Source organism: Schistocerca americana, chromosome 7 (assembly GCF_021461395.2).
Source record: "Schistocerca americana isolate TAMUIC-IGC-003095 chromosome 7, iqSchAmer2.1, whole genome shotgun sequence".
Taxonomy (NCBI): domain Eukaryota; kingdom Metazoa; phylum Arthropoda; class Insecta; order Orthoptera; family Acrididae; genus Schistocerca; species Schistocerca americana.
In genome coordinates, this window is record NC_060125.1 from 313,324,101 (window position 1) to 313,349,843 (window position 25,743).

At 40.1% G+C, this 25,743-nt stretch overlaps 1 protein-coding gene and 1 non-coding gene across 2 annotated transcripts in view; one reads left to right on the forward strand and one right to left on the reverse strand.

The window, feature by feature from the left end:
- Positions 1–25,743, forward strand: part of LOC124622145 (katanin-interacting protein-like) — a 363,928-nt gene that overhangs the window by 304,160 nt on the left and 34,025 nt on the right. Inside the window, exons 12-13 of the mRNA XM_047147778.1 lie at positions 6,865–7,004; positions 20,305–20,406. Of these exons, the coding sequence (XP_047003734.1) occupies positions 6,865–7,004; positions 20,305–20,406 (242 nt within the window). The remainder of the gene's footprint in view (positions 1–6,864; positions 7,005–20,304; positions 20,407–25,743) is intronic.
- Trnat-ugu lies at positions 2,665–2,738 on the reverse strand. The gene has a single exon. It is a non-coding gene; the product is annotated as a tRNA-Thr (tRNA).

Consider the following 25,743-nt stretch of genomic DNA (forward strand, 5'->3'; position numbering starts at 1 on the left):
ATAAAACAGTTAATTAGAATACTCAGAATAAGTAATACTTTATTAATTGCAACAAAACTTATCTTTGCTCACCAGGCTCAACTGTAACAATGAAACTGCACACATGGACTTGGGGCTCAGAACATATTAAATGAGCCATGATTACTGAGTGGCAAATTGATACAAGTTCAGAATGGCTGTACTGTAGCTTCACTACAGTCACTAGAAAACACAAGTTTGTAGACACTTGTTGACACAGTTCTGATAGCATTGGCATGTAGGCACAGTTCACAGGAGGTGGAAGTGTCTTTACTCCCCAACGGTTGACATGGACTGTGTCACAATGAGTAGGCAGCACAATGATGTTACTCCAACAGGAACTTCCTGGAAGTGGACAGTATCCGACCTGGAACAGGACTACCCTCCTGGCCTCTGTTTATGCTATTTCAGGGCAGAGAGCCTTGGAAGTACAGGAGGCATGGCTTCTTCTTAGTGTCTCATTGGCAACTTGTGATAGCGCTTTGCTGTGCAGTATCTCTGTGGTACTCCATACTTCTTGCACAGCCTCTGATACTCAATAACATTGCAAAATAAATATGTAGACATGAAGAATAAAGAAGTAGAATGTTAATAATGTTTGTTTTATTTAAAAATCTTTTAGAGTTTTGACATAAAAAATTTTGGAGGCATTACTTTTCAGCATGCACTTGTAGCAAATATAGGGACAAACAGTCCAGGAGAAAATCACAGCAGTATGTTGAAAAATATCTCTCATCAAAATGCAGTCATGTGAAAGTATCACCAACTTCTCTTTCTGAAATTAAGAAAATTGTTTATTGTCTCAAAAATAGAAGCTCATCTGGATTTGATGGAGTTTTCAACAGAGTACTAAAGATTTGTTCCCATGTAATAAGCCGTGTCTTATCTGCAATATGTAATGCATCACTTACTCGTGACATTTTTCCAGAGAGATTAAAATATGTCATTGTTAAATCCCTTTATCAGGAAGGTGATACGAGACTTCTTAATAACTACTGACCAGTTTCACTGCTGATGTCATTTCCCACATTTTTTGTGAAGGTGGTGTTTTCTAGAATAGCCTCCTACATGAGCAACAATTGTATCCTCATTAAATCACAGTTTGGGTTTCAGAAGAATTGCCCTGCTGAGAATGCCATTTACACATTCACTCACCAAATATTAGAAGTATTAAATTAAAAAAAAAATAGCTCTGTTTGGTATTTTCTATGGCCTAAAGCATTTGACTGTATGAACCACAGTATTCTTCTAGATAAATTGTGGTTTAATGTGAGTGTTAATGTAACCTACCTATGGAGACTATCTTATTTAACCAAAAGAATGCAAAAACTTGTACTTAGTAATGCAACAAATGTAATCAGGGAACGTCTCACCATTATTCCCCATACACGTTAATGAACATCCATCTAGTACACAACAAGCAGAATTAGTTCTCTTGTGGATGACACTAGTATTGTGATCAGTCCATACAGTAACAGGAGAAATGGTAAGCAATGTTCTTAACAGACATTGACTAATTTTTCACAAATGGTGCCACTCTCAATTTTAAGAAGACAAAACATATTCATTTTTGCACATCTAGAGGTACTACACCAGTCCCAAGTGTAACACGTGGCGAGGAAATAATAAATAAGGTGTTCATATTGAAGATAATTTAAACTGGAATATGCATATTTTGGCACTCCTAAAACAACTTAGTGCATCCTCATTTGTGCTTAGAATATTTGCAAATCTTGAGGAGAAACGAATCATTAAGGTGACATATTTTGCATATTTTCATTCAGTAATGTCATACAGAATAATGTTGTGGGGTAAATCATCTTTAGGAAAGAAAGCCTTCATTGCTGAAAAATGTCGTGTAAAAATAATATGTGGTACTCACTTACCATCATCTTGTAGACGTCTGTTTAAGGAATTAGGCATCCTGGCTACTTCTTCATAGTATATTTCTTCCGTAATGAAATTGGTTGTAAATAACCCACTACAGTTCTGCAATTCGAAAGGAACAATGAGTCACATAATTACATCACCAAAGAGAAAAATGACATTCATTACTTCACATTGAAATTGTCTTCAGCAGAAAAAGGAATGCATAATCCTGCAACTAAAACCTTTGATCACTTACCCAGTGATATAAAATGTCTGATAGACAGAAAAGTACAATTTGAAAACAAACTGAAAGTTTCTCCTTGACAACTCCTAATCTGTGGAAGAATTTCTATTATTGTAAGGTGTAAAAGAGGGTAGACAGGAATTACTAACTAACAACTGTGTTTCCTTTTCAGAATTCACACCTGTACATGCTCAGTATATAGCGATATTTATGATGTGATTGTGAAATGACTTGTTCCACATCATTACATTTCGTCATGCAAATGATCCATAGAACATGAAACTAACTAACTAATGCTTTGTGAATTTACCATTCAAACAGTGCATCATGTTAATAACTATTAGGTAGCTCCGGTAGCTACCATAATTATATACTAAGTATATACTAAGATGGTATCTGTTCTTTCGGACATGTCCGAAAGAACAGATACCATCGGTGACCATGCAGCTCATTAGAATGAAATTACAATGAAATGAACACCCTTAGCTACATACAGGCATTGACATACGTCAACGGGGACAGATTAAAATGTGTGCCCCAACCGGGACTCGAACCCGGGATCTCCTGCTTACATGGCAGACGCTCTATCCATCTGAGCCACCGAGGACACAGAGGATAGTGCGACTGTAGGGATTTATTTCTGGCACGCCTCCCGCGAGACCCACATTCTCAACGTATTGTCCCGCACTACATTCGTAGTGCCCCCGCCCATTATACTCATTACTCATTACCATAATTATTATAAGTCCAACCTCTCACTAACTCACGGAAATATTACAATTTTCCCAGTGGCTAACTTGTGTGAAGTTACTGCAAGTCCTACCTGCTGTAACTCTTGGAAATATTACAAGTCGATGAACTTGTCTTGTAAAACTTCTAAGTTTTCACTGCTGACATTTGAGACTTTTGCAAGTCCCCAAATTTGTACTTAGGAACATTTCAAACACTTTTAAGTTTGCAATTCACTCTTCACTCATCGATACACACATCTGCTGTGTACCAAGTCTTCAAATCGATGGATCTCACTCAGGATGGAGACCAGCTATTTATGCACTCAGACTGTAATGAAATTTATCATACATTTATTTCCCATATATCTAATAAACATATAAAACATCTCAATCTATAACAAAATTTTCTCAGCTTTCTGATGATGTCTTTAGTTTCTCACTGACTGTCTTAGTTTTTACAATAGTTATAGTTTCGTCAGCAGGATAGTTAATGTATGATGTTTTACTGTTGAAAAATTACAAACATATTGAAATAATTACACTTACGCATAGATACCTTAGCTTAATTTTGCTATGCTGCTGCTACTTTTATCAGTTTATTATTTATTGTTTGAAAGTGATGCTTCTATACCCCAGTATGTATACTCTGGGATATAGTTCAAAATATATAAAATGTACAAAATTCTATAAGTACATTCTGATGCAGCTGTTCAAACTCTATCCATTGAGACATAATTTATCAAAATCTCCAATTCCTTGAAGAGATGTTAAATTTTAAAGTTCATTTTTTTGCAAAACTTTGATAGTACTCAGAACCTTTTTTTTTTGATTGAGGGTGTATTTTTACGAACATACTCATCTTATTTTTCTGTGCAAGTGTCCATGGTTGCTTGTTCTCTAGATGTATTGCATTGGGTTTTACTGAACTTGGGTATATTTAGTAAGTATTGCAGTCCCTTGTTTCTGCCAGTGTCTAGCCCCATCAAGGACCTCTCTAATGGTCACGCATGCTGGGTATTTCCAACCACCAGGCCAAATCCTTAGTTTACTTGCTGCCACCTACAACTGCAGTATCTCTTATACTACAGCCTCTGCCAGTCATGGAATCTGAAATCTGCCGTCTCTCAGCTAAGTGTCTCAAGTACTGCTGCCACCCCGTGGCGAACACTGCAACAGTGGTGCAGACCACCTCTGAGTCCAGCCCAGTGTGGCCAACAAGACCCCTTAACTGTCAGATACACCATATGCACATTAATGTCATCTTTAAAAGTTCTGTCATACAGGTGTACCTTGATGCTACTTCACAGGCTGCTCTATGACATAGCTAATTAGTGAATCTGCATGTGGTGTCTGACACTGATTGTACTGAAATGGGGATTTGCAGCCTAAATTATGTGAGTGATAAACTCAGTCCAGTTGCTGCAGTATGAGTTTGCATTGGAAATAGATGTCCCACACCTACTCTTTGTTTTTATTTTATTTATTTATGTTTGTTCTTTCCAACAAATTTCTGTGTTGTAGCCCCGTTTTCAGGCAAACATTCCTGTCATCCGCCAAGTCATTCAGGTTAGAATGCACTAGGCATAGCTAAACTATATTGTACACCAACCAGAGTATATATACTTTGTCAAATATTAACATCAAATTCGTAAATGCAGTTCATGGTGCCAACATGCTCATAGATTCTTCAACTGGTAAGTCACAGTAATCATAATGTTCTCCATTTCTTTGGAAGGAGAATTTTGTTGACTAGTAACCAATGCAATGCCTAAAAACTATGCAAACCAAGAGGGCATTGTCAGCAACTGCCATCCAGGATCTTTCTTTCTGCCAGTGAGCTCACAGCTTTAATTGATAGATAGAATTTTTCCATAGATCCATAGTGAGGAAATCATCAAGAATGTTGTACATGTCATAAAAACAAAAATATACAATACATATCTACAAGAGAAAAATATGCTAACATTCCTTCCACAGATCATAAAAGAAAAGGATCTCGAGGAAGTGAAATACGTAAAAAATCTGAAACATTTTCATTAAAAGTTATCCACACATACCACAAACACATAATTGTGTATAAACTGACATGCATAAGATAATTTAGAACATTTGCTTATACAGTCTGCATTACTGCACTGAAGATGTACAGAAGATTTTATATAACCATTATTTGATATTAATAATATATACATCAGTTTCTGGACTGAAGACCACAACAACAACATACATCAGTTGGGTCTACAAAAAAATTTGTCAATGGACTAAAACTCTTTATTTCTGTTATTGATTTAGTGAACTGAGCTTTCAGTTTGAAAAAGAAATGCTATGTTATCTATGACATATTACATTATGGAATAATTATAATGGGAAGCATTACATAGTATTTCAAGTTCCTTGACTAAGCCTCAACAGTGTAGAAAAAGACAGATTGTTACCTGCAGTAAAGAAGACACATCAAGGTGCAGACAGGCACAATTAAAAGACACTTACATACAGCTTTCGGCCACAGCCTTCATCAGTAAAGGATAGACACACACCATTCACACACACAAGCAAGCACACCTCACACACACACAACTGCCAGCTCCAGCATCTCAGGCCAGAATGCTGATGCTGGAGTTAACAATTGTGTGTGAGTGATCTGTGCTTGCTGGTGTGTGCCTATCATTTACTGATGAAGGCTGTGGCCGAGAGCTAGATGTACAGGGTGACAGTTATTGAACTATATGAAAAAACATACATTAGTTACAAACTATAGCATGCCCACAGTTCTTTCAACATGTAAATGTCACTACAGATATTTGGACATGTTCGATATGCCTGCCATCATTGATGGTGATGTAGTGCAGATGAACAGTGAAATTCTGCATAACGTGGTGAAGTGTTGGAATATCAATGCTGTCGGTGGCCTCCTGAATGACTGTTTTCAGCTCAGCAATGGTTTTGGGGTTATTACTGTAGATCTTGCTTTTAATATAGCCCCACAAAAAGGAGTCAGATGTGTTCACATCTGGAGAATGTGGCAGCCCATTCCAGTGGCCTCTGGGTACCCTAGAGCCAGAATGCAGTCCCCATAGTGCTTCTCCAGGACATCAAATATTCCCCTGCTTCGATAGGGTTGAACTCCATCTTGGATGATCCACATCTTGTCGAAATCAGGGTCACTTTGGATAATAGATATGAAATCATCTTCCAAAACCTTCACGTACCATTCGGTAGCCATCATGCTATCAAGGAATATCACACCGATTATTCCATGACAGGACGTTGCACACCACACAGTCACCCGTTGAGGGTAAAGAGGCTTCTTGATTGCAAAATATGGATTCTAAGTCCCCCAAATGCACCAGTTTTGCTTATTGATGAACCCATCCAAATGAAAGAGGGCTTAGCCGCTAAACCAAACCATGCATGCACATGCTAATTCCCATCATGCCTTGCGGCAAACCATGCAGTTTGAACATCCTAATGCAAACCGTTCAAAAGTTACGACAATTTTATATCATACAGTTCAAAAGTTGTCACCCTGTAAGTGTCTTTTAAATGTGCCTATGTGCAACTTCATATGTCCTTATGGTAAGCACCAATCTGTCTTTTCCTGCTTTGTTGATATTCCTACCTGGAGTTTCTATTGTTTGAATAAGCCTCTGGATTACATTCTTGAATTCATGACACAAGTAATTCGTTTTACATGTTCTTGAACTCTGAAAATTTTTAAGTTACTGATAAGTTTCCCCAAAATATGAAACTATATGGCATCATGTGCTGTTTGCATAATAAGTGGGAAGATATTAACTCAAACTTTCTGTCTACCTTAATGCGGTGAATTGTCATTTCTGTGGTGTGACTTAACATTTTTGTATGTTGTCATTACTTATTGAAGTAGTTTTCTTTCTGCTCTGAATGACTGTCTTGGTATAGTTGCAATGGTCTTATTAAGCAATTCATGTTATCCATTAGTATATTTTGCAAATACTATATTAAAATATCATGTTATTTCAGACATTGGAGCACATCCGGACAGTGTGAATGTATTAGAAGGTGTTGAAGGTGATGTGAGAACACCAGAAAAACTCGTGGATGGTGTTAATGACACACTAGATGGTCAACATATGTGGCTAGCCCCAATTCTCCCAGATGAGGTAATTATTATACTTCAAAGACATACTGAGTAGCTGATGAAATCAAATCAATCAAACAATGTGAACTTTCTTAATGTAATATGCTCATCCAAATCCTATATTTCTTTGTTACTTTACTACAGATTGAAAAACTTAGTAAATACCTTTCAGTTTTAGTACTTAAATGTTAACAAGATTTTTAAGTGCACCTATGAAGCTGTGTGTAAACATCTCCTAGCCTCTACAGCCATCAGATTCCTCCTTTTCACTATCTCACTCTAATCCATTCACTCAATTAAATGTATATGAATTCTCATTCACAGTGTTCTCTATCTACTTCTACATATATACCCTGCAAACTACTGTACTTCACATCAGAGAGTGCTTTATAATGTTCTTCAGGCAGTCTGTTTCTAACAGTCTGTTCCTGGCTATGTCCTTCCCTGCTCTCATTAAAGTACTCAACGACAGTGAACAGATTATCACCATCTCCTTGGAAGGCAAGTTTTATCACACAGTGTAACTTTTCGCAATATGGTGCAGACATTCTCTTCTGACATTGAAGTTTAGCATGCTGTTGCTACTGAAATCATTAGATACAGATTTGTGAGAGAAAAGGATTACCATTTACCAGGTCCTGGAACAGAAACAGACATTAGAAAGCAGCCAGACCCAAATTTAAAAATAATGTTAAATCACTAGAATTTTGTCGATAGGTTTTATAAGGAGCAAGATGAGTAACAAGAAGAAAAAAATTTAAAATACCATTTTAAATATTAGGCTGCGTCATTGTGAAACACCAGTCAAAACCGATATACCAACAACTTGACAGTCTTTACTGCATTCGTTGTCAGGGTGACTAACTGGTGGATTCTGATGATACGGGAAACATAAAAATAACCTGTTAATTTTTATATCTCTTTAATGATTATATAGAACAGATCAAACTAAACATTGATCAGTACAAAGTAATTAAAATGAAGAATAATGTAAGTTAAAGGAAAACATGGTTTGAGATCTCCCATATGTGTGCTTTCAAAACCTCCCTACGAACTTGCTTCAGTTTCTGTAATACCGTATGTACCTGAGTGTAAGATGACCCCCCACCCCCCAATTTCTTAAGAGGCTCCTCAGGAAAAATATATTTTTTACCGTAATAATGTACGGAAGGTTCTGATTGAAAATTACGAATTATTTAGGAATAAAGGGCACAGCTCACCGAAAGGCAGAAGCACTGTGTCATTGATGGGTACACAAACAAAGGTACAGAGCTTGGATAGCTTTTGGAATGCATTTCCTTTTTCAGACATGTAGGAAAAACATGCACGCGAACACACACGCACACACCTGTCCCCATACATTGTCAGGGTTGCCACAAATTCTGGAAATGAGGGAATATCAGGGAATTTCAAACGTATCAGGGAAATATCAAGGACACATGAAAAAACACTGGAATAATCTCATTGGTTTCATTTCATCAACATGGTGTGTGTAACATATGAATAACTGGCCACACAAGTGGACTTCACGACATACCAAAACCACAGGCCATTTCTGTGGGTATCTCTAACTGATCGGGCAGTAATTTTTGTTTCTGTAATTTTTATTCTTTCTCTTTTTTCTATGTCACACTGTCTTTACAATTTCTATTTCAACAAAACCGAAAATTACATTGTTATTGCCAAAAATAAAAACACGTCCGATCACATCAGAGGCATGCCCACTACTAATCCATTCTGTGGTACTAACAATATTCCAAGGAGTTTATAAATTTTATTGACAAATGAATCTCTACCAATTTATATCATTATTTTATAAATGAACCCGGAAGTAAACATAAGAAATATCGTCAAATTGCACAATTAATAATAGGAATTTTAAGTGTGCCAGATATTTCCTAATTTCAGATATTTCAAAAAAAGATTTATTTTAACTGTACATACACAGCTAGTACATACCTCACAATTTTGGTAAACATTTTTGGAATTCAGTGATCAATTAATTGTTATATTTAGATTAAAGTTCAGTCTTGATCACGTTATGTCTGTTTTAATGAGTAACCGGTTTCGGTTTTTTCTATAAAACCATCATCAGACCCATTGGCTCCCTTGGGTTGATAGGTGGAGCTCTCGTTGCTGCTGTGCAGTCAACTGATCAGTTGACTGCACAGCAGCAAGGAGAGCTCCACCTATCAACCCAAGGGAGCCAATGGGTCTGATGATTGTTTTATAGAAAAAACCGAAACCGGTTACTCATTAAAACAGACATAACGTGATCAAGACTGAACTTTAATCTAAATAGTACATACCTATTATAACAACGAAAATAAAGTAATTCTTTTTATGGATTATAGCCTGAAATATATGACATGTACAAAATCATATGAAATTCTTTTAGAAAAACAACTGAGATAATATTAACCTGTTTAAAAAATTCTAATTATTTTTGTTATCAATTACTTCTCTTGAGGAAAAGTAATGCTAGAGGATGGTGTCCCTTTACAAGGCCAGGCCCAGGGAGGGGTGATTGCCTGAGCTGCTACCTTCTAAAACTGCCGATTGTCCCTCTGTCCGGTGTTCAGGAGGTGTGACCTGAGGTGTGAGCAATCACCTAAGGTGGTTGCGCCCCCTTGTGAAGGGGGACCCCAATTGGAAGGAGCACATCATCTGAGACGCTGGCAATCATTGGGGATTTTCTTGCAATGAGCCAATCATCTTCACAGTCAGCGTCTAAAAAACATAAACAGAATTAGGCTGATGATTAAAAGACCCTCCCAGCTGCACCACATTCAAATACCCTCCCAGCTGCACCACAGTACCTTGTGGTTTCACGTACTGAAGACAGTCAGTCTTCCGCAATGGTAAATCTGTTTATTATTCAGAAAGGTGTTGATGCATTTTCTGGCCCTGTGAAATCGTGCTCTCATTTACGGAATGGCACTTTGCTTTTGGAGACTACTTCTGGTTCTCAGGGACAACAACTGCTTCATGTGTCTTTTCTCCATGACTATCCTGTTCATGTCAAGGCCCATCAAACTCTTAATTCTTCCCATGGTGTTATTAACACTTGGCTGTTCAACAGTCTGACTGAAGCCGAACATACCTCTCTGATCAGGGTGTCATTGCTGTCCATCGGGTGATGAAAAAGGTAGATGTCTCCTTAATGCCCACACAGACACACTTTTTCTCACCTACTGGTGCTACTGTCCACACTCAGAGCAGGTTATGAGGTTCTTGCAGTCTGAGCATACATTCCAAACCCGTTGTGCTACCACCAGTGTCACAATTTCAACCACACTTGAATGTCTTGTTGACACTGATGACCAGAAAGACTCGAAGAAGTCCGCCAAAGGCAAACGGTCTTCTCCTTCACCGACTCAAAGATCCTCTTCGATGGTGTCGCCATATGGTACCTTTGCCCGGCTGGCCTCTGTGTTGTCAGTGCACACCACCAACTGTTTTTCTGCAGTGCACTCCGCAGACTGACAGCAGAAGAAAGGCGACTCTTCTGTGGACCTCATGGAGCTGGATCCTCCTGCCTCAGTGCCTTGCAGCAGTGAGTCTTCACAGGCTGGCAGTCGGCAGTCGACATCACTTCATTTTTTCCTCATCATGACTCTCTTCCAATGAAACGTTCATGGCCTTTGCTCCAACAAAGAGAATTTATGGCTGCTTTTAGAATCGCAGCATCCACTTGTACTCTGCCTTCAGGAAACAAAATTGCCTTCTCACGACCAATTTGAGCTTTTGTATTTCTTCCTGGTCCATTTTGACCTTCCGCCCAAGGTCAGCATTCCATCTCATGGGGTAGTCATGCTACTCGAGTGGGATGATGTTCATAGTCAACACATGTCCCTGCCTGCCTGTCTTCAGACTGTTGCAGTTCGCCTTTTCCTTCCTCTATGAACATTTTCCCTTTGCACCATTTTCATCCCTCCAGCATTCGATGTCATCAGGGCCAACTTCCTCCAGCTTATTAGGCAGCTACCTCACCCATTTCTGCTGGTCGGTGACTTTAATGTGCCCCATCTCATTTGGGATTCTCCCAGAACCTGTCTGAGAGGTACCCTCTTGGCTGACCTTCTTAATCAACTTGACCTTTTCTGTGTTAACACAGGAGCACCCATGTTTTTTTCAGACTCCTCGTACACCTATTCCCATTTGGACCTATCTTTCTGCACTGCCCATCTTGCCCATTGTTTTGATAGTCCGTTCCTTCTGACACCTACTCGAGCAACTATTTCCCATGTGGTATCTGCTTACTGACTCCTATCCCACCTCTGTGCACACCCAGATCGTAGCTTAGTAAGGCCAGCTGGAGGCTTTACTCTTACCTGGTAACCTTCGATGAACACGATTTCCCCAGTTGTGATGACAAGGTGGAATATCTTACAAACATTACCCTTAATGCCGCAGAATGTTCCATTCCCTGCAATTTCTCTTACTATGCCATCTCCCAGTCCCTGGGGAAACTGAGATATGCTGTGATGCAATTTGCACTTGGAGACGTGCTCATTGTGTTGTTAAATATTATCCTATAACGGCAAACTGGATACATTGTAAACAGATGCATGTACAGTGTTGTCACACTCTTCAGGATAACATAAAAGCTAGCTGGATTTCATTTGCTTGTTCATTTAACAGTTCCACCCCCTCTTCTGTCATGTGGGCCAACCTCCAACGGCTTTCTGCGACCAAGATCCATTCGCCAGTTTCTGGCCTGACAGTAGCAGATGATGTCATCATGGGCCCTGCTGCTGTCTCCAGCACCCTGGGCCGCCGTTTTGAGGAAATTTTGAGCTCCTCCCATTATCAGCCGCCTTCCTCCATTGGAAATGAGTGGAGGAGGTTCTCTTCTCAGAATCATGGGTGTTGCAATGCATACTGTTACTTCAAGGGAACTAGATCATGCTCTCACTTCGTCCAGAGCCTCCGACCCAAGGCCAGATGCTGTTCATATTCAGAACTTGCAGTACCTTTGTCTTGTGGGCGAGCACTTTCTGCTTAATATGTACAACTGCACCTGGGCAGAGAGCAAGTTTCCCAGATACTGGTGTGAAGCCACTATCATACCCATACCTAAGCGCGGTAAGGACAAACACCTTCCTTCTACTACTGCTCCATCTCTCTCACCAGCTGTGTTTGCGAGGTGATGAAACATGTGATTCATGCCCAGCTGGTATGGTGCCTCAAGTCTCACAATTTACTAACCATTGCACAGTATGGATTTTGAGCATGGTGTTCTGCAGTTGACCATCTCATCACTTAGTCCACCCAAGTCATGAATGGTTTTCTGTGGAAATCCCAGACCGTGGCTGCGTTTTTCGATTTGGAGAAAACCTACAACACCTGCTGGAGGACTGGTATCCTCCACAACTCTGCACGTGGGGCTTCCGTGGCCAACTGCCCTGTTTCCTTGAGGAATTTTTAAAAGAGAGTTTTCAAAGTATGTGTGGATTCTGCCTTGTTAGACACCTTTATCCAGGAAAACAGTGTGCCTCTGGGTTCCTTCCTGAGCGTCACCCTCTTTGCTATCACCATTAACCCTATAATGGCCTGTCTCACACTGGGCATCTCCAGGTCCCTTTTTGTTGATGATTTTGCCGTCTATTGCAGTTCTTCATGGACCTGTCTCATTGAACAGCATCTTGAGCGATGTCTCAATCATCTTTACTCATGGAGCATGAACAATGGCTTTCGTTTCTCCACTGACAAAACTGTTTGTATGAGCTTCTGGTGGTGCAATTGGTTTCTCTCACCATCTTTACATCTTGGGCCTGTTGCTCTTCCATTCATTGAAACTACGAAATTCCTGGGGCTCCTGCTCAATAGGAAACTCTCGTAGTCCTACTAGGGTGCAGATGGAACCACCCTCCACCATTTGTACCCATCCCTTGTCCGTATGAAACTAGGCTATGGGTGCTTTGTTTATGCCTTTCCACATCCATCCCTCCTAGGCTGTCTCAATACTAGCCATCTTCATAGCATCCAATTGGCCATTGGCGCCTTCTGCGTTAGCCCAGTTGAGAGTCCGTATGCAGAAGCTGTCGAACTACCACGGTCCTACCACCGTGACTTCCTCCTCAGCAGATATGCACACTATTTGTCTGCTATGCGTGGCCATCAATCCTGTGCCTCCTTCTTCAATGACTTCTTTGATTGCCAGTATGGGATGCATCCCTCTTCTCTGTTACCTCCTCGAGTTCGCTTTTGGCTCTTGCTCCAGCGGATTAACTTCATGCTCCCTGCAACTTTCCTGGTGGGGTGCGAACCCATCACCACCTTTGCTTCGTGTTGTGGCTCATGTTCACCTTGGCCTTTATTCGCTTCCTAAGGACACTACACCAGCCTTGCTGTATCGCCTTCAGTTTCACAACCTTCACATAGAATTTTGTGAAAGTACCTTTGTGTACACTGATGGCTCTCGGACTGACCATGGTGTCTGGTGTGCTTTCATCGTTGGCACTGACATTTTTGGTATTGACGTATGGCACATTTTTCAGTATTTACAGCAGAGCTCTTCACCCTATGTCAAGCCATGGAGTACATCTGGCGACACAAGCATTTGAATTGTGTCATCTGCTCAAACTTTCAGCGCCCTTCAAATCCTCTATGCACTGTATACCATCTGTCACTTAATGCTACAGGTCCAGGAAAGCTTGCACTTGCTCACTTTTGATGGAGCTTCTGTGATGTTTATGTAGGTTCCTGGTCATGTCAGTCTGACAGGAAACAAGGCTGCTGACAATGCTGCAAAGGCTGCAGTCCTTGTACCTCAGCCCACTAGTTCTTACATTCCCTCTGATGAACTCTATGTTACCATCTGTCAGGAGGTGGTTTGACTTTGCCGTTGCCACTAGTCCTCCCTTCATGGGAGTAAGCTCTGGGTTATTAAGCCTCTCCCAGTGGCTTGGATGACCTCCTCTCCCCCCTCCTGCCATGAGGAGGTCATTTTAACTAGGTTGCGTATTGGGCACTGCCTTTTTAGCCACTGTCATTTGTTAAGTAGTGCTCCCCTACCACTTTGTGCACATTGCATCCAATTTTTAACTGTCCGCCATTTCCTGATGAAATACCCTTTTTTTGACTAGTTACATTCCTGTTCGCATTTGCCTTCTGTGTTATCGGCATTTTACTTTTTATCCATCATAGCAAAATGCGAAGGCCATTTAATTTTTAGTTCTGGCCCTCCATTTCTCTATGGCGTATGTTATAGACCTTTCTTCACATCCCTGTTTTTAGCTGTCTTCTCTTCCGTCATTGTGGATTGACATGTAGTCATTTTTAACTCCTCACTTTACATCGTGTTTCACAGTTTTGACATGGGTACATATGATCCTAGTTGTTTTTGCACCCTAAAACAGTACAAAACAGAACAGGAGAGAAACACAGAAGTCCTTACGTTTTTTGTCAACTTATATCTTTACTTACCCTAGAGATATCAAAATTTGTCAGGGAAAAATGCTAAAACTTGTCTGGAAATCAGGGAAATATCAGGGAATCTCTTTTTATGAAACTTCTGGCAAACCTGATTGTGCTCGATTGACTGCCATCTCTTTCCTGGTCTATGGTGAGTTTACTGAGGTGAGGTGGGAATGTAGGGTGTAGTGGGGTGAGGGGTGGAGAGAGGCAGGAGGCGGGGAGGAGTTTGAGGTTAAGCGGCTTATGGGAGTTTGGGTAGCTATCCATGGTCAAGCTAGGGGTGCAAGTAGAGGAGGCAGTTGGCAGACAGCTGGGCATGTGATTTCATAGACTAGGGCATGAGAAACAGCACACAACTAGTAGATGTGGGGACACAACTTGGGCGAGGGCACTGGGGTGGGGATTGTGTTCACATGCACACACACACATGCACTCGTGTGCCCACACACACACACACACACACACACACACACACACACACACACACACACACTATTGGGTAGGGCAGGTGGGCAACAAGTTACCTTAGGTTCATGCCAGGAATGCTATGGGAGCGAAGGATGTGCTGTAAGGATAGCTCTCATCTACGAAGCTCAGAAAATCTGGTGGTGGTGAGGAGGATCCAGATGGTAAGGGCTGTGAAGTAACCATTGAAATCTCGCATGAGGCAGACAGACAAAAGCTGCAGGAGGGGGTAAAAAAGTCAGCATCTATCAGAGATCAGTCAGACTCTAGGAACACCTGAAGATGGCAAGAAGTCGACTTGCCGAAACATCATGCCTGATTGGACGACGAGAAATACTCTAGATTTCTGTATGTGTGGAAACCTAATATCAGTATTTTTCTTCCTCTCAGAAAGACCTTTCTTTCTAAAAGTGTTCAGTAGCACACATTGCTGGTTACTTAGTGCTTAAAGGCATCCAGAAATTTTGCTGTAATAGGTGTAAGGAGACACTTCTATGAAAGAGCTGCAAGAGAGAAGAGAATTATTTATCCTCCACAAAACCTATGTAATTGCCAATGTATGTGATTCTTCTGCTAGGCTCAGAGCTCCAACCGTTGAGTTCAATGATGTTGACATTTATGTGCAGGCATATGAGTCCTGTTTAGTGCATTTACTTTCTAAGAGAAAATTAAGGTTTATGGTTGTTAAGTACATAATACCCTCACTTGAACTGCATTACTGTGTTATGAAAATGTGGAAAACATTGACATGTTATTTTAAATTATCTTGCTAAATGCAAATTGTATTATAGTTTTCAGGCCAGTGTTCAGAGATGAGTGTAGTAAAACACTCTCAGAACTTAAGGTACAAAAATATTCAGTTTATTTTTATTGTGTTGGAGTGCCAAATAAAATATTTTGGTTACACAGCACAAATCAGTGTTGTTGTCCTATTGTCTTTCCTGATTTAATGAACAGGAATAAAATGTGAATTCTTAGCATAGCTGTACCGTTTGTGACTGTAATACAAGGCGTGTTTTTTAAGGAAGTACCATTTTGAAATTTAAAAAAGATGTGCTAAGATATGTCAATAATTTTATTTTTACATGAAAGCCTGTATCTTAATCTACTTTTCTACATAATTTCCGTCAATATTGAGGCACTTGTCATAACGTTGTACCAGTTTTTGAAATCCCTCCTCATAGAAGTCTGCCACCTGACTTGCTGCATCATCACTGTTTTGACTTCGTCATCGTCTTGAAGCCGCTGTCCACTCAGGTGTTTAACGTTGTACCAGTTTTTGAAATCCCTCCTCATAGAAGTCTGCCACCTGACTTGCTGCATCATCACTGTTTTGACTTCGTCATCGTCTTGAAGCCGCTGTCCACTCAGGTGTTTCTTCAAGTGCAGGAACAGATGGTAGTCACTGGATGCAAGAGCGGGGCTGTACGGAGGATGATCTAGAGTTTCCCATCGAAAAGATGTGATGAGATCTTTGGTCTTATTCACCACATGCAGACTGGCATTGTCTTGCAGCAAAACGGTGCCCTTGCTCAACTTCCATGGATTTTTGCTTTGATTCTGGTGTGAAGTAGGCCACCCATGTTTCATTGCCCATAACAATTTGGCTTAAGAAATCATCACCGTCGTTGTGGTACCACTCAAGGAAAGTCAATGCACTGTCTAAACGTTTGGTTTTGTGCACATCTGTCAACATTTTCGGTACCCAACATGCGCACAATTTTCGGTAATTCAAGTGCTCGGTCACAATGCCATACAAAACACTACGAGGAACTTTAGGAAAGTCATCCTGCAAGGAGGAAATCGTAAAGTGTCTGTTTTCTCTCATCTTATTGTCCACTTCCTGCACCAAACTTTCATTAATGACCAAAGGACGCCCACTCCATTGTTCATCATGCACATTTGTGCAGCCATCTTTAAATGCTCTCACCCACTTTCTTACCATTCCATCACTCATAAAGTTTCCTCCATAAGCTGCACAGATCTCACAATGAATATGAAGCTTTTAGGCCTTTAGCACTAAGAAATCTTATAACAGCCCGTACTCCACAGTCGGAGGGACTCACGATTATCGGAGGCATCTTAAACACTCAGTATACAACATAAACAAGGAAGAGTTAGACCATAATGACGTCAGTGCGTAGATTAAGGTACAGGCTTTCATGTAAAAATAACATTATTGAGATATCTTAGCATGTCTTTTTTTGATTTCAAAATGGTACTTACTTAAAAAACACACCTCGTAGATATCCTGACAGCATATTGAAGGTGGTTAAGTCTCACCTTTTAAAACAACATTCCTTAAGATTCAGTTATTCAGTGTGTAGATGAAATGACATACATTTACAGGTTATTGTAATCATATGCATGACATGATCATGGTTAAGGAAGTCTACAGAAAAGCATACAAAGGAATTGTTTCTTAAACTTGTTTACTGTCACAATGGGAAAAATATACATTTGTTACAATTAAGCAAATCCCCATACTCACATTTTGCATGGATTAAGACTATGTCCATAACATCAGGCCATCATACTGCATAGTATACAAGTTTTGTGTACCACAGGAGCTGTCACATATCATTTACTTGATTAGTGATTGTAATGAGCCTTTTGTGAATGTTACTGGTCAATCAAATTTTGGATTTGATGCAGTGAAATGTGCATGCTTCATTGTACATGTTTATTTTAATGTCAGGCAGGAGCAATCAGATGCAGGAACAGACAGTACACAGAATAATAATGTAGTGTGTTAATATGACAAGTTTACAATTTCTTCAAGTTGCAGAGAACCAAATGTACAAGACAGTCTGCCTACATGGCGCGAATATTTTTGACTGCCTCCACTGTTGAATTCAAACAGAACAATATTTTGGAACTGTTCTGATTACTCCACTTGGCACTTCATTTTCTTGTGTCCACAGCTCCACCTACTATCTCCAAATGACAAAATGACAATATGCAAACTCAGATAGCAACAGTGAACTACAAATAAAAAATAACAATTGATACATAAACCCATAGCAATCAGAATACCAACAAGTGAAACAGAAACGTTTCAAACTTATGCAACAACGTAATATTTCAGTTGTGCCCCACATACCGTATGGACTATAAGACAGACTTTTTTCTTTGAAAAACTGCCCCCAATATTCAGGGTTGTCTTGTAGTCCACATTAGTATAAAAATGTCCAGTCTTTGATTTAAAACTCCCGCTAGTCTGAAAAATGGCCATATATTCAATGCTGCCAGGAAGCCTACCTCTATCAGACAGCATTGAATTAACTGGCTGTAGCAGTGTAACAATGCGACGAACCTACGTTGTACAGATTCACAACTTTGCTAAGACTGTCTCCCTTCCTTCTTGCCATCATAAACCCAGAACACTGTCTAGCCTATGATGTATCATGCAGTCTATGGTGCCAGTGAGCTTGAATTGAAGGTGATTTGTGTTATCAATAGCAGTACAATATTTTTGGTAGTAGCTAGTTTCATGCAGGAAAAAACAATTTGTGATTGGCATGTTAGTAAAGAAGAACTGAAAAAAAGTGAAAGACTAAATGTGCAAATAGAGGACTAAATGCAAAACGGCCAAAACTAGGCGATAACGTATTGAAATGGATTCAAGGGCACCTGTCAGAGTTGCATTGGAATGAATACAAAAATGAATCAAATACACACTCTTAAGCTAATGCTATAGTTGAACTTAACAGACTTTAATGGTGTAGTTGATTGGTGCTACAGGTTTATGAAGCGTCATGGGCTTAGCATGTGAACCAAAACCAAAATATCTCAGAAAATGCAACGGAAAATGCTGCAAGAGCATGAAGAGAAAATATTACCTTTCCATCACCTTATTATTCAACATCAAAAGAAAACCAGTGTAAAACTAAGCCAAATAGTAATATGGTCAAACTCCTCTGACATTTGATGTGCTGAGTAACGGAACTGTTGCCATAAAATATGCTAAAACTGTAACTATAAAAGAAGTGGACATGAAAAAATGTGCTACACTGTTATCCTTTCATGTTGTGCTGATGGTACTAAACTTAATCCAATGATTGTTTTAAAGTGCAAAACAATGCCAAAATCTCTTGAGATACTGCTAGGTGCTGTAGTTCACATATATGTCAAGGGTTGGATGGACGAAGGTGTTTCGAAATTATGGATTGACAGAGTGTGGGTGAGAAGGAAAGGTGCTTTAAGAAGGAAAGGTGCTTTATTGAATAAGAGTTCTCTTTTTGTGCCACATCAATTTAGTAATCATTTGAAAAATTCTGTAAAAGAGAAATTGAGAAGGGGAGATACAGAGCTTGCTGTTATTCTGGGGGGACTTACTTCACAATTGCACATCTTAATGTCTCAATAATTAAACCATTTACGGTGTTTATGAGCGAGGAATGGAACAATTCACGCTGAAGGGAACTTTAAAATGACCTACAATCAAAAAAATGTGCCAGTGGGTAAACATTCACAGTCTAGAGTGAGAGAAGGCATTACTTTAAATCTTTCAAGAAGTGTGGCATAAGTAACACTCCCGATGACAGTGAAGACCATCTTATCTATGAAGAGGACAACACTAATGGTGAAGAGGAAGAACAAGAAGAAAGAGAAGAAGAACAAAATTCAGATGATAGTTTTCAGGTCTTTTAAAGGCCTGTTCGGTTTTATTAACCAAGATTTTTTTTTTACTCTGGCTTGGCAATCTAATAATAAAAATGGTAAAAATGGTATTTAGAAAAGTTGCTAAAAATTAAGGTGTATCTTATAGTCCATAGCATCTTATAGTCCGTAGAATACAGTGTGTAATTATGTGACAGCACTGTCTTGCTGCACTTAATTGATTGTGGTGTGTATGTCTCTCCTAGATTAAAACTTCTATCTGCAAGAGAGTGTGCATTACCTTATCTCCATATGTCTCATCTATCATTGATGCTGTTATCACTTTTTAATAGAATTGAATTTACTGTGTTTTAAAAAAAAATTAGAAAGCACCCATAAGCAGTTAATCATGTAATAATTTTTGATAAACTTCACTAACAATCCTGTTGCTGCATGATGACCCATTGTCTTATTGAAACTTGAATATTTTTCCTATAGTTGTTACATTTTGGTCAATGCCTTCACTCATTAGATTAAAAAAAATTGAACCTGTGCTAAGGTTAGAGTGAGACAGATACATAGGTGTGTGCAAGTCACCATAAAGAGTACTGTTAGCTATTTACTTGAAACTTCTGCATTTATTATAGTAAAGTTAACCAGTATCAATACTTAAGGAATAATAATGAATGTAATAAATATTACATTCAGCAGTTTATGATAATTTTTCTCTTTGTCTGTTGCCTGCACAGCATTTTTGTCATCTTTGTTGCACATTTTTTACTGTTGTCAGTTTTGAGACTCCTGAAAACTAATTTTTTTATATTTTCCTCCAGCTGAACAGGGTATATATAGTATTTGATTACCCAGTGAAGGTTTCCATGATAAAACTGTGGAACTATGCTAAGACTCCTAGCAGGGGAGTTAAGGAATTTGGGGTAAGCAATTTAGAAATATAAATTTTTTATTATCACCACTTTTGGCTGCTTCATGAAGTACACTGTAGACGTTTGTTGTTAACAGTGGTTGTTTGAGGAATCTCTCCGTGTTAATCTGTACTGTGCAAGCCTCTTCATCTCATCATATTTACCACAAGTTGCATACATTTGAACCTGCTTGTTTTAGTCGTTCCTTAGTTTCTGTCTGCAACTTTTATCCCCTTCACTACCTTCCATTACCAAAGTAATGATTCCTTGATGTCTCAGGATGTGTTCTGTCAACTGATACATTCTTTCAGTCAACTTGTGCCATAAATTTCTTTTCTCACTGTTCACTTCATTAGTTATTCGATCTGCCCATTTGATCTTTAGCATACATTTCAAAAACTTATATTTTCTCCTTTTTGTACTGTATATCATCTATGTTTCACTTCCATACAAGCCCACACTCCATACAAATATCATCAAAAAAGACTTCCGATCACTTAAATATATATTCAGCACTAAGACTTTTCTTGGTGTTGCCATTCAGTGTATAGTATATCCTCTCTAGTTGCATCTTCATTTGTATTTTAGGTTTATGAAAATATGCGCAAGATAGCTATTGTCAATAATTTATGTCTAGTGATAAAAATTGTATACTGTAATGAAAGTAAGATATGAGTCTGAAACTAGTAGCTACAGAGTGTGTTATTTCTTGTTGTATCTTCCATTATATTATACGTTAAAATCAAATATGACTACACTGCCTTGATTTATACATGAGAGCTGATGTTGTAAAATGTTTTAGGTAAACATACATTAATTTAAGCAAGGAGTGTGGTGTTGCCATCAACTTCGAAGATTAGATTAGATCAGATTAGATTAGAAAAGAGGTATACTTACAAATGTGATTATTATCATTATGTAAGGAAGAAATTCAAGGAGCTTAAAATTTCTTGCTAAACCATTATCACTAAACAGTCATCTGATATTACCAGAAATCTTGTTAGAGAGTCAGCATCAGTAAATCATAAAGAATCAGCATCAGTAAATCATAGTTTACATATTCATTTCAGTATTGATTGTGATCTACATCTACATTTACAGCTATAAAGATACTCTGCAAGCCACTGTACAGTGCATGGTGGAGGGTACCCTGTACCACTATTCGTCATTTCCTTTCCTGTTCCACTCACAAATAGACTGAGGGAAAAATGACTGTCTGTATGTCTCTGAGCCCTAATTTCTCGTATCTTCGTGGTCCTTACGAACAATGTATGTTGATGGCAGTAGAATTGTTCGGCAGTCAGTTTCAGATACCAGTTCTCTAAATATTCTCAATAGGGTTTCTCGAAAAGACTGTCTACTTCCCACCAGGGGCTCCCATTTGAGTTCCTGAAGGAGCTCTGTAACACTTACGTTTTGTTCAGACCTACAGGTAACAAATGTAGCACCTCACCTGTGATTTACCTCAATGTCTTCCTTCAATCCTACCTGGTACGGATCCCAAACACTCGAGCGGTACTCAAAAATGTGTCACACCAGCATCCTATATGCAGTCACCTTTACAGGTGAACCACTCTTTCCTAAAACTCTCCAAATAAACCAAAGTTGACCATTCGCCTTCCCTACCACAGTTCTCACATGCTCATTCCATCTCCTATCGCTTTGCAGCGTTACGCCCAGATATTTAAACGACTTGACTGTGTCAAGCAGGACACTAGTAATACTGTATCCAAACATTACAGTTTTGATCTTCCTACACTTCTGCATTTACTTAAATTTTTCCACATTTAGGGCTAGCTGCCATTCATCACACCAACTGGAAATTTTGTCTAAGTCATCTCATATCTTCCTACAGTCACTCAACTTTGGCACCTTACAGTGCACCACAGCATCATCAACAAACAACCGCAGATTGCTGTCCACCCTATCTGCCAAATAATTTTTGTATATAGAGAACAACAGTGGTCGTACCTCTCTTCCCTGGGGCACTCATGACGATACTCCTGTCTCTGATGAACACTCGCCATCAAGGACAACATATTGCATTCGATTACTTAAGAAGTAGATGTGACCATACTCCATATGCTCCTACCTTCATTAACAGCCTGCAATGGCGCACTATGTCAAATGCTCTCTGGAAATCTAGATGTGTGGAATCTAACTGTTGCCCTTCATCAATAAAAATCTCGTCAGAGAGGCCCACGGCATGAGTGTCTTGGGAAGTGATTCCAGTGGTGGTTTCCCATTGCCTTCCACTGCTAATGATGAAATGATAATGAGGACAACACAACACCCAGTCATTGAGTGGAGAAAATCTCCGACCCAACCGAGAATCGAACCCAGGCTCCTTGGCATGACAATCCGCCGCACTTACCACTGAGCTATCAGGGTGGACTTTCATCAGTAGTTTACAGTATATCATGTAAGAAAGGGGGAAGTTGAGTTTCACACGGGCAGTGCTTTCTAAAACCATGCTGATTTGTGGACATAAACTTCTCAGTGTCAAGAAAATTTATTATACTCAAACTGAGAATATGTTCAAGGATTCTGCCGCAAACAGGAGTTAGGGATATTGGTCTGCAATTTTGCAGGTCTGTTCTTTCACTGTTCTTATATACTGGAGTCATCGGTCCCTTTTTCCAGTCGCTTGGGACTTTGTGCTAGGCGACAGATTTATGATAAATGCAAGCTAGGTAAGTGGCCAATGCCATAGAGTACTCTTTGTAAAATTGAACTGGGACTCCATCCAGACCTGGTGTTTTATTTACTTTCAAATCTTTCAGTTGTTTCTCTATGCCAGAGATTATTATTACTATGCTGTCCATAAGGGAGTCTGTCCGATGGTCAAATGACTTTATGTTTGTATGATTCTCTTGTGTGAACGATTTCTTAAATGTAAAATTTAAAACTTCAGGTTTCGTTTTGCTACGAGTATCTTCAACTGTCACACCAGACTGGTCAGCAAGGGACTTAATGGAAGCCTTAGACCTACTTAGCAATTTTATACAAGACCAAGATTTGATCATGGTTTTGTCAATTAGGTATTGGTCTCCTACAGTATATTGCTAAACCACATTGCTGAATGCCATCAGTATTCTTACTAATTACAGTTTATTTCTTTAAATGGACGTTAGTTCTTATATTGCTCTTCAGTCTTAATATTTGTTTCATGCATATTAATGTGTCCTGTGCAACCTTCTTCATCTCTGCATAACCACTGCAATCTACATCCATCTGAACCTGCTTATTGTATTCAAGCCTTGGTCTGGGCCTTAGTTCCAACGGTGGCCTTCAGTCTTAATACTGGATAGAGCCATAATCATCACTAATTATTTCTCGCAGCATCCCCTTCACAGCCTGATGCTAACCAGAAAGAGGAAATCTTTGTTGTGGGTGGTAACCTTGTCCTCCTCAAATAGAACAAATAAAAAATCTGTACTCACTAACAAAATCACCGTACCAGTAGCACCAATACTACTTAACTGTAGTTTCTCTAACCAACTATACTAATATTATACTCTCCTCGAGACCAATACCCAGCATCATTCATCCTGTGCCTTCCCCCAGGTCAGTGTCTTGCTAGTGGTATACTATTGAGTTCTCAGATCACTGCTTTAATAATGTTCACTTTAAGGGCACCCTGCAGCCATTGGATAAGCAGCTGCAGCAGCAAGTCGTATACTCTTAGCTCACTTATTTGTTACATAGTTTAATTCTTAATTTATTTGTGTGTTTTTGGTATTTGCATTGTTTAATTCATAAATTTTGGGCATATTATAGTATTTGAGAGTTGTAGCATCGCGTTTTAGTTCCTGAATAGTGTAAATTCACATAGTCGTCTGTCTTCTGTTTTTGTTTTGAATGGCCAGTGTCAGTTGGTCACAGCCAGTGTGCTCCCTGCCGCCGTTGGATAAGCAGCTGCAGCAGCAAGTCGTATACTCTTAGCTCACTTATTTGTTACATAGTTAATTCTTAATTTCTTTGCATGTTTTTGGTATTTGCATTGTTTAATTCATAAATCTCGGGCATATTATAGTATTTGAGAGTTGTAGCATCGCGTTTTAGTACCTGAATAGTGTAAAATCGCGTAGTCTCCTTCCGCCGCCGAGCAGTGTGTCAGCAGTGCGCAAGTAGCAGCATTACTGCATTTACTAGGAAATTTTGTATTTTAATAACCGTTTAAATTTTGTGTCGAATTGTGCTCTCTGTAGATTAGTTCAGACGTTCTTTGCACAACAGTTTTTAGCATGGATAGGGACTGCAACTGCTGTGTTCAGATGCAGGCTGAGTTGGCATCCCTTCGCTCCCAGCTTCAGGCAGTGTTGGCTTCGGTCACACAGCTTGAGGGTGTTGCCAATGGGCATCACTATGGGGGTCCGGATGGGGGTTTGTCGGGGACGGCCAGCTCGTCCCACGCATCCCCTGATCGGACTACAACTGTGGCTGCCCGGGATACTGCCCACATTGAGTCTGATCCCTCACCTGTGGTAGAGTGGGAGGTCGTCTCGAGGTGTGGCAGGGGGCGAAAGACATTCCGGAGGGCTGAACGGAAGGCCTCTCCAGTTTGTCTGACGAACCGGTTTCAGGCTCTGTCTCGCTGATACTGATCTTCGGCCAGACATGGCTGCTTGTCCTGTTCCAGAGGTTGCCCCTCAGTCTGCAAGATCCGGACGGTCGCAGAGGGTGGGCTTACTGGTAGTTGGGAGCTCCCAACATCAGGTGTGTAATGGGGCCCCTTAGGGATATGGCAGCAAGAGAGGGGAAGAAAACCAATGTGCACTCCGTGTGCATAGCGGGGGGAGTCATTCCAGATGTGGAAAGGGTCCTTCCAGATGCCATGAAGGGTACAGGGTGCACCCATCTGCAGGTGGTCGCTCATGTCGGTACCAATGATGTGTGTCGCTATGGATCGGAGGAAATCCTCTCTGGCTTCTGGCGGCTATCTGATTTGGTGAAGACTGCCAGTCTCGCTAGTGGTATGAAAGCAGAGCTTACCATCTGCAGCATCGTCGACAGGACTGACTGTGGACCTTTGGTACAGAGCCGAGTGGAGGGTCTGAATTAGAGGCTGAGACGGTTCTGCGACCATGTGGGCTGCAGATTCCTCGAATTGCGCCATAGGGTGGTGGGGTTTCGGGTTCCGCTGGATAGGTCAGGAGTCCACTACACGCAGCAAGCGGCTACACGGGTAGCAGGGACTGGGCGGTTTTTTAGGTTAGATGGCCTCGGGCAAGTGCAGAGAGGGCAGCAGCCTCAAAGGGTGCGGGGCAAAGTCAGTACATGCGGGGGCCAAGCAGCAATCGGTATTGTAATTGTAAACTGTCGAAGCTGCATTGGTAAAGCACCGGA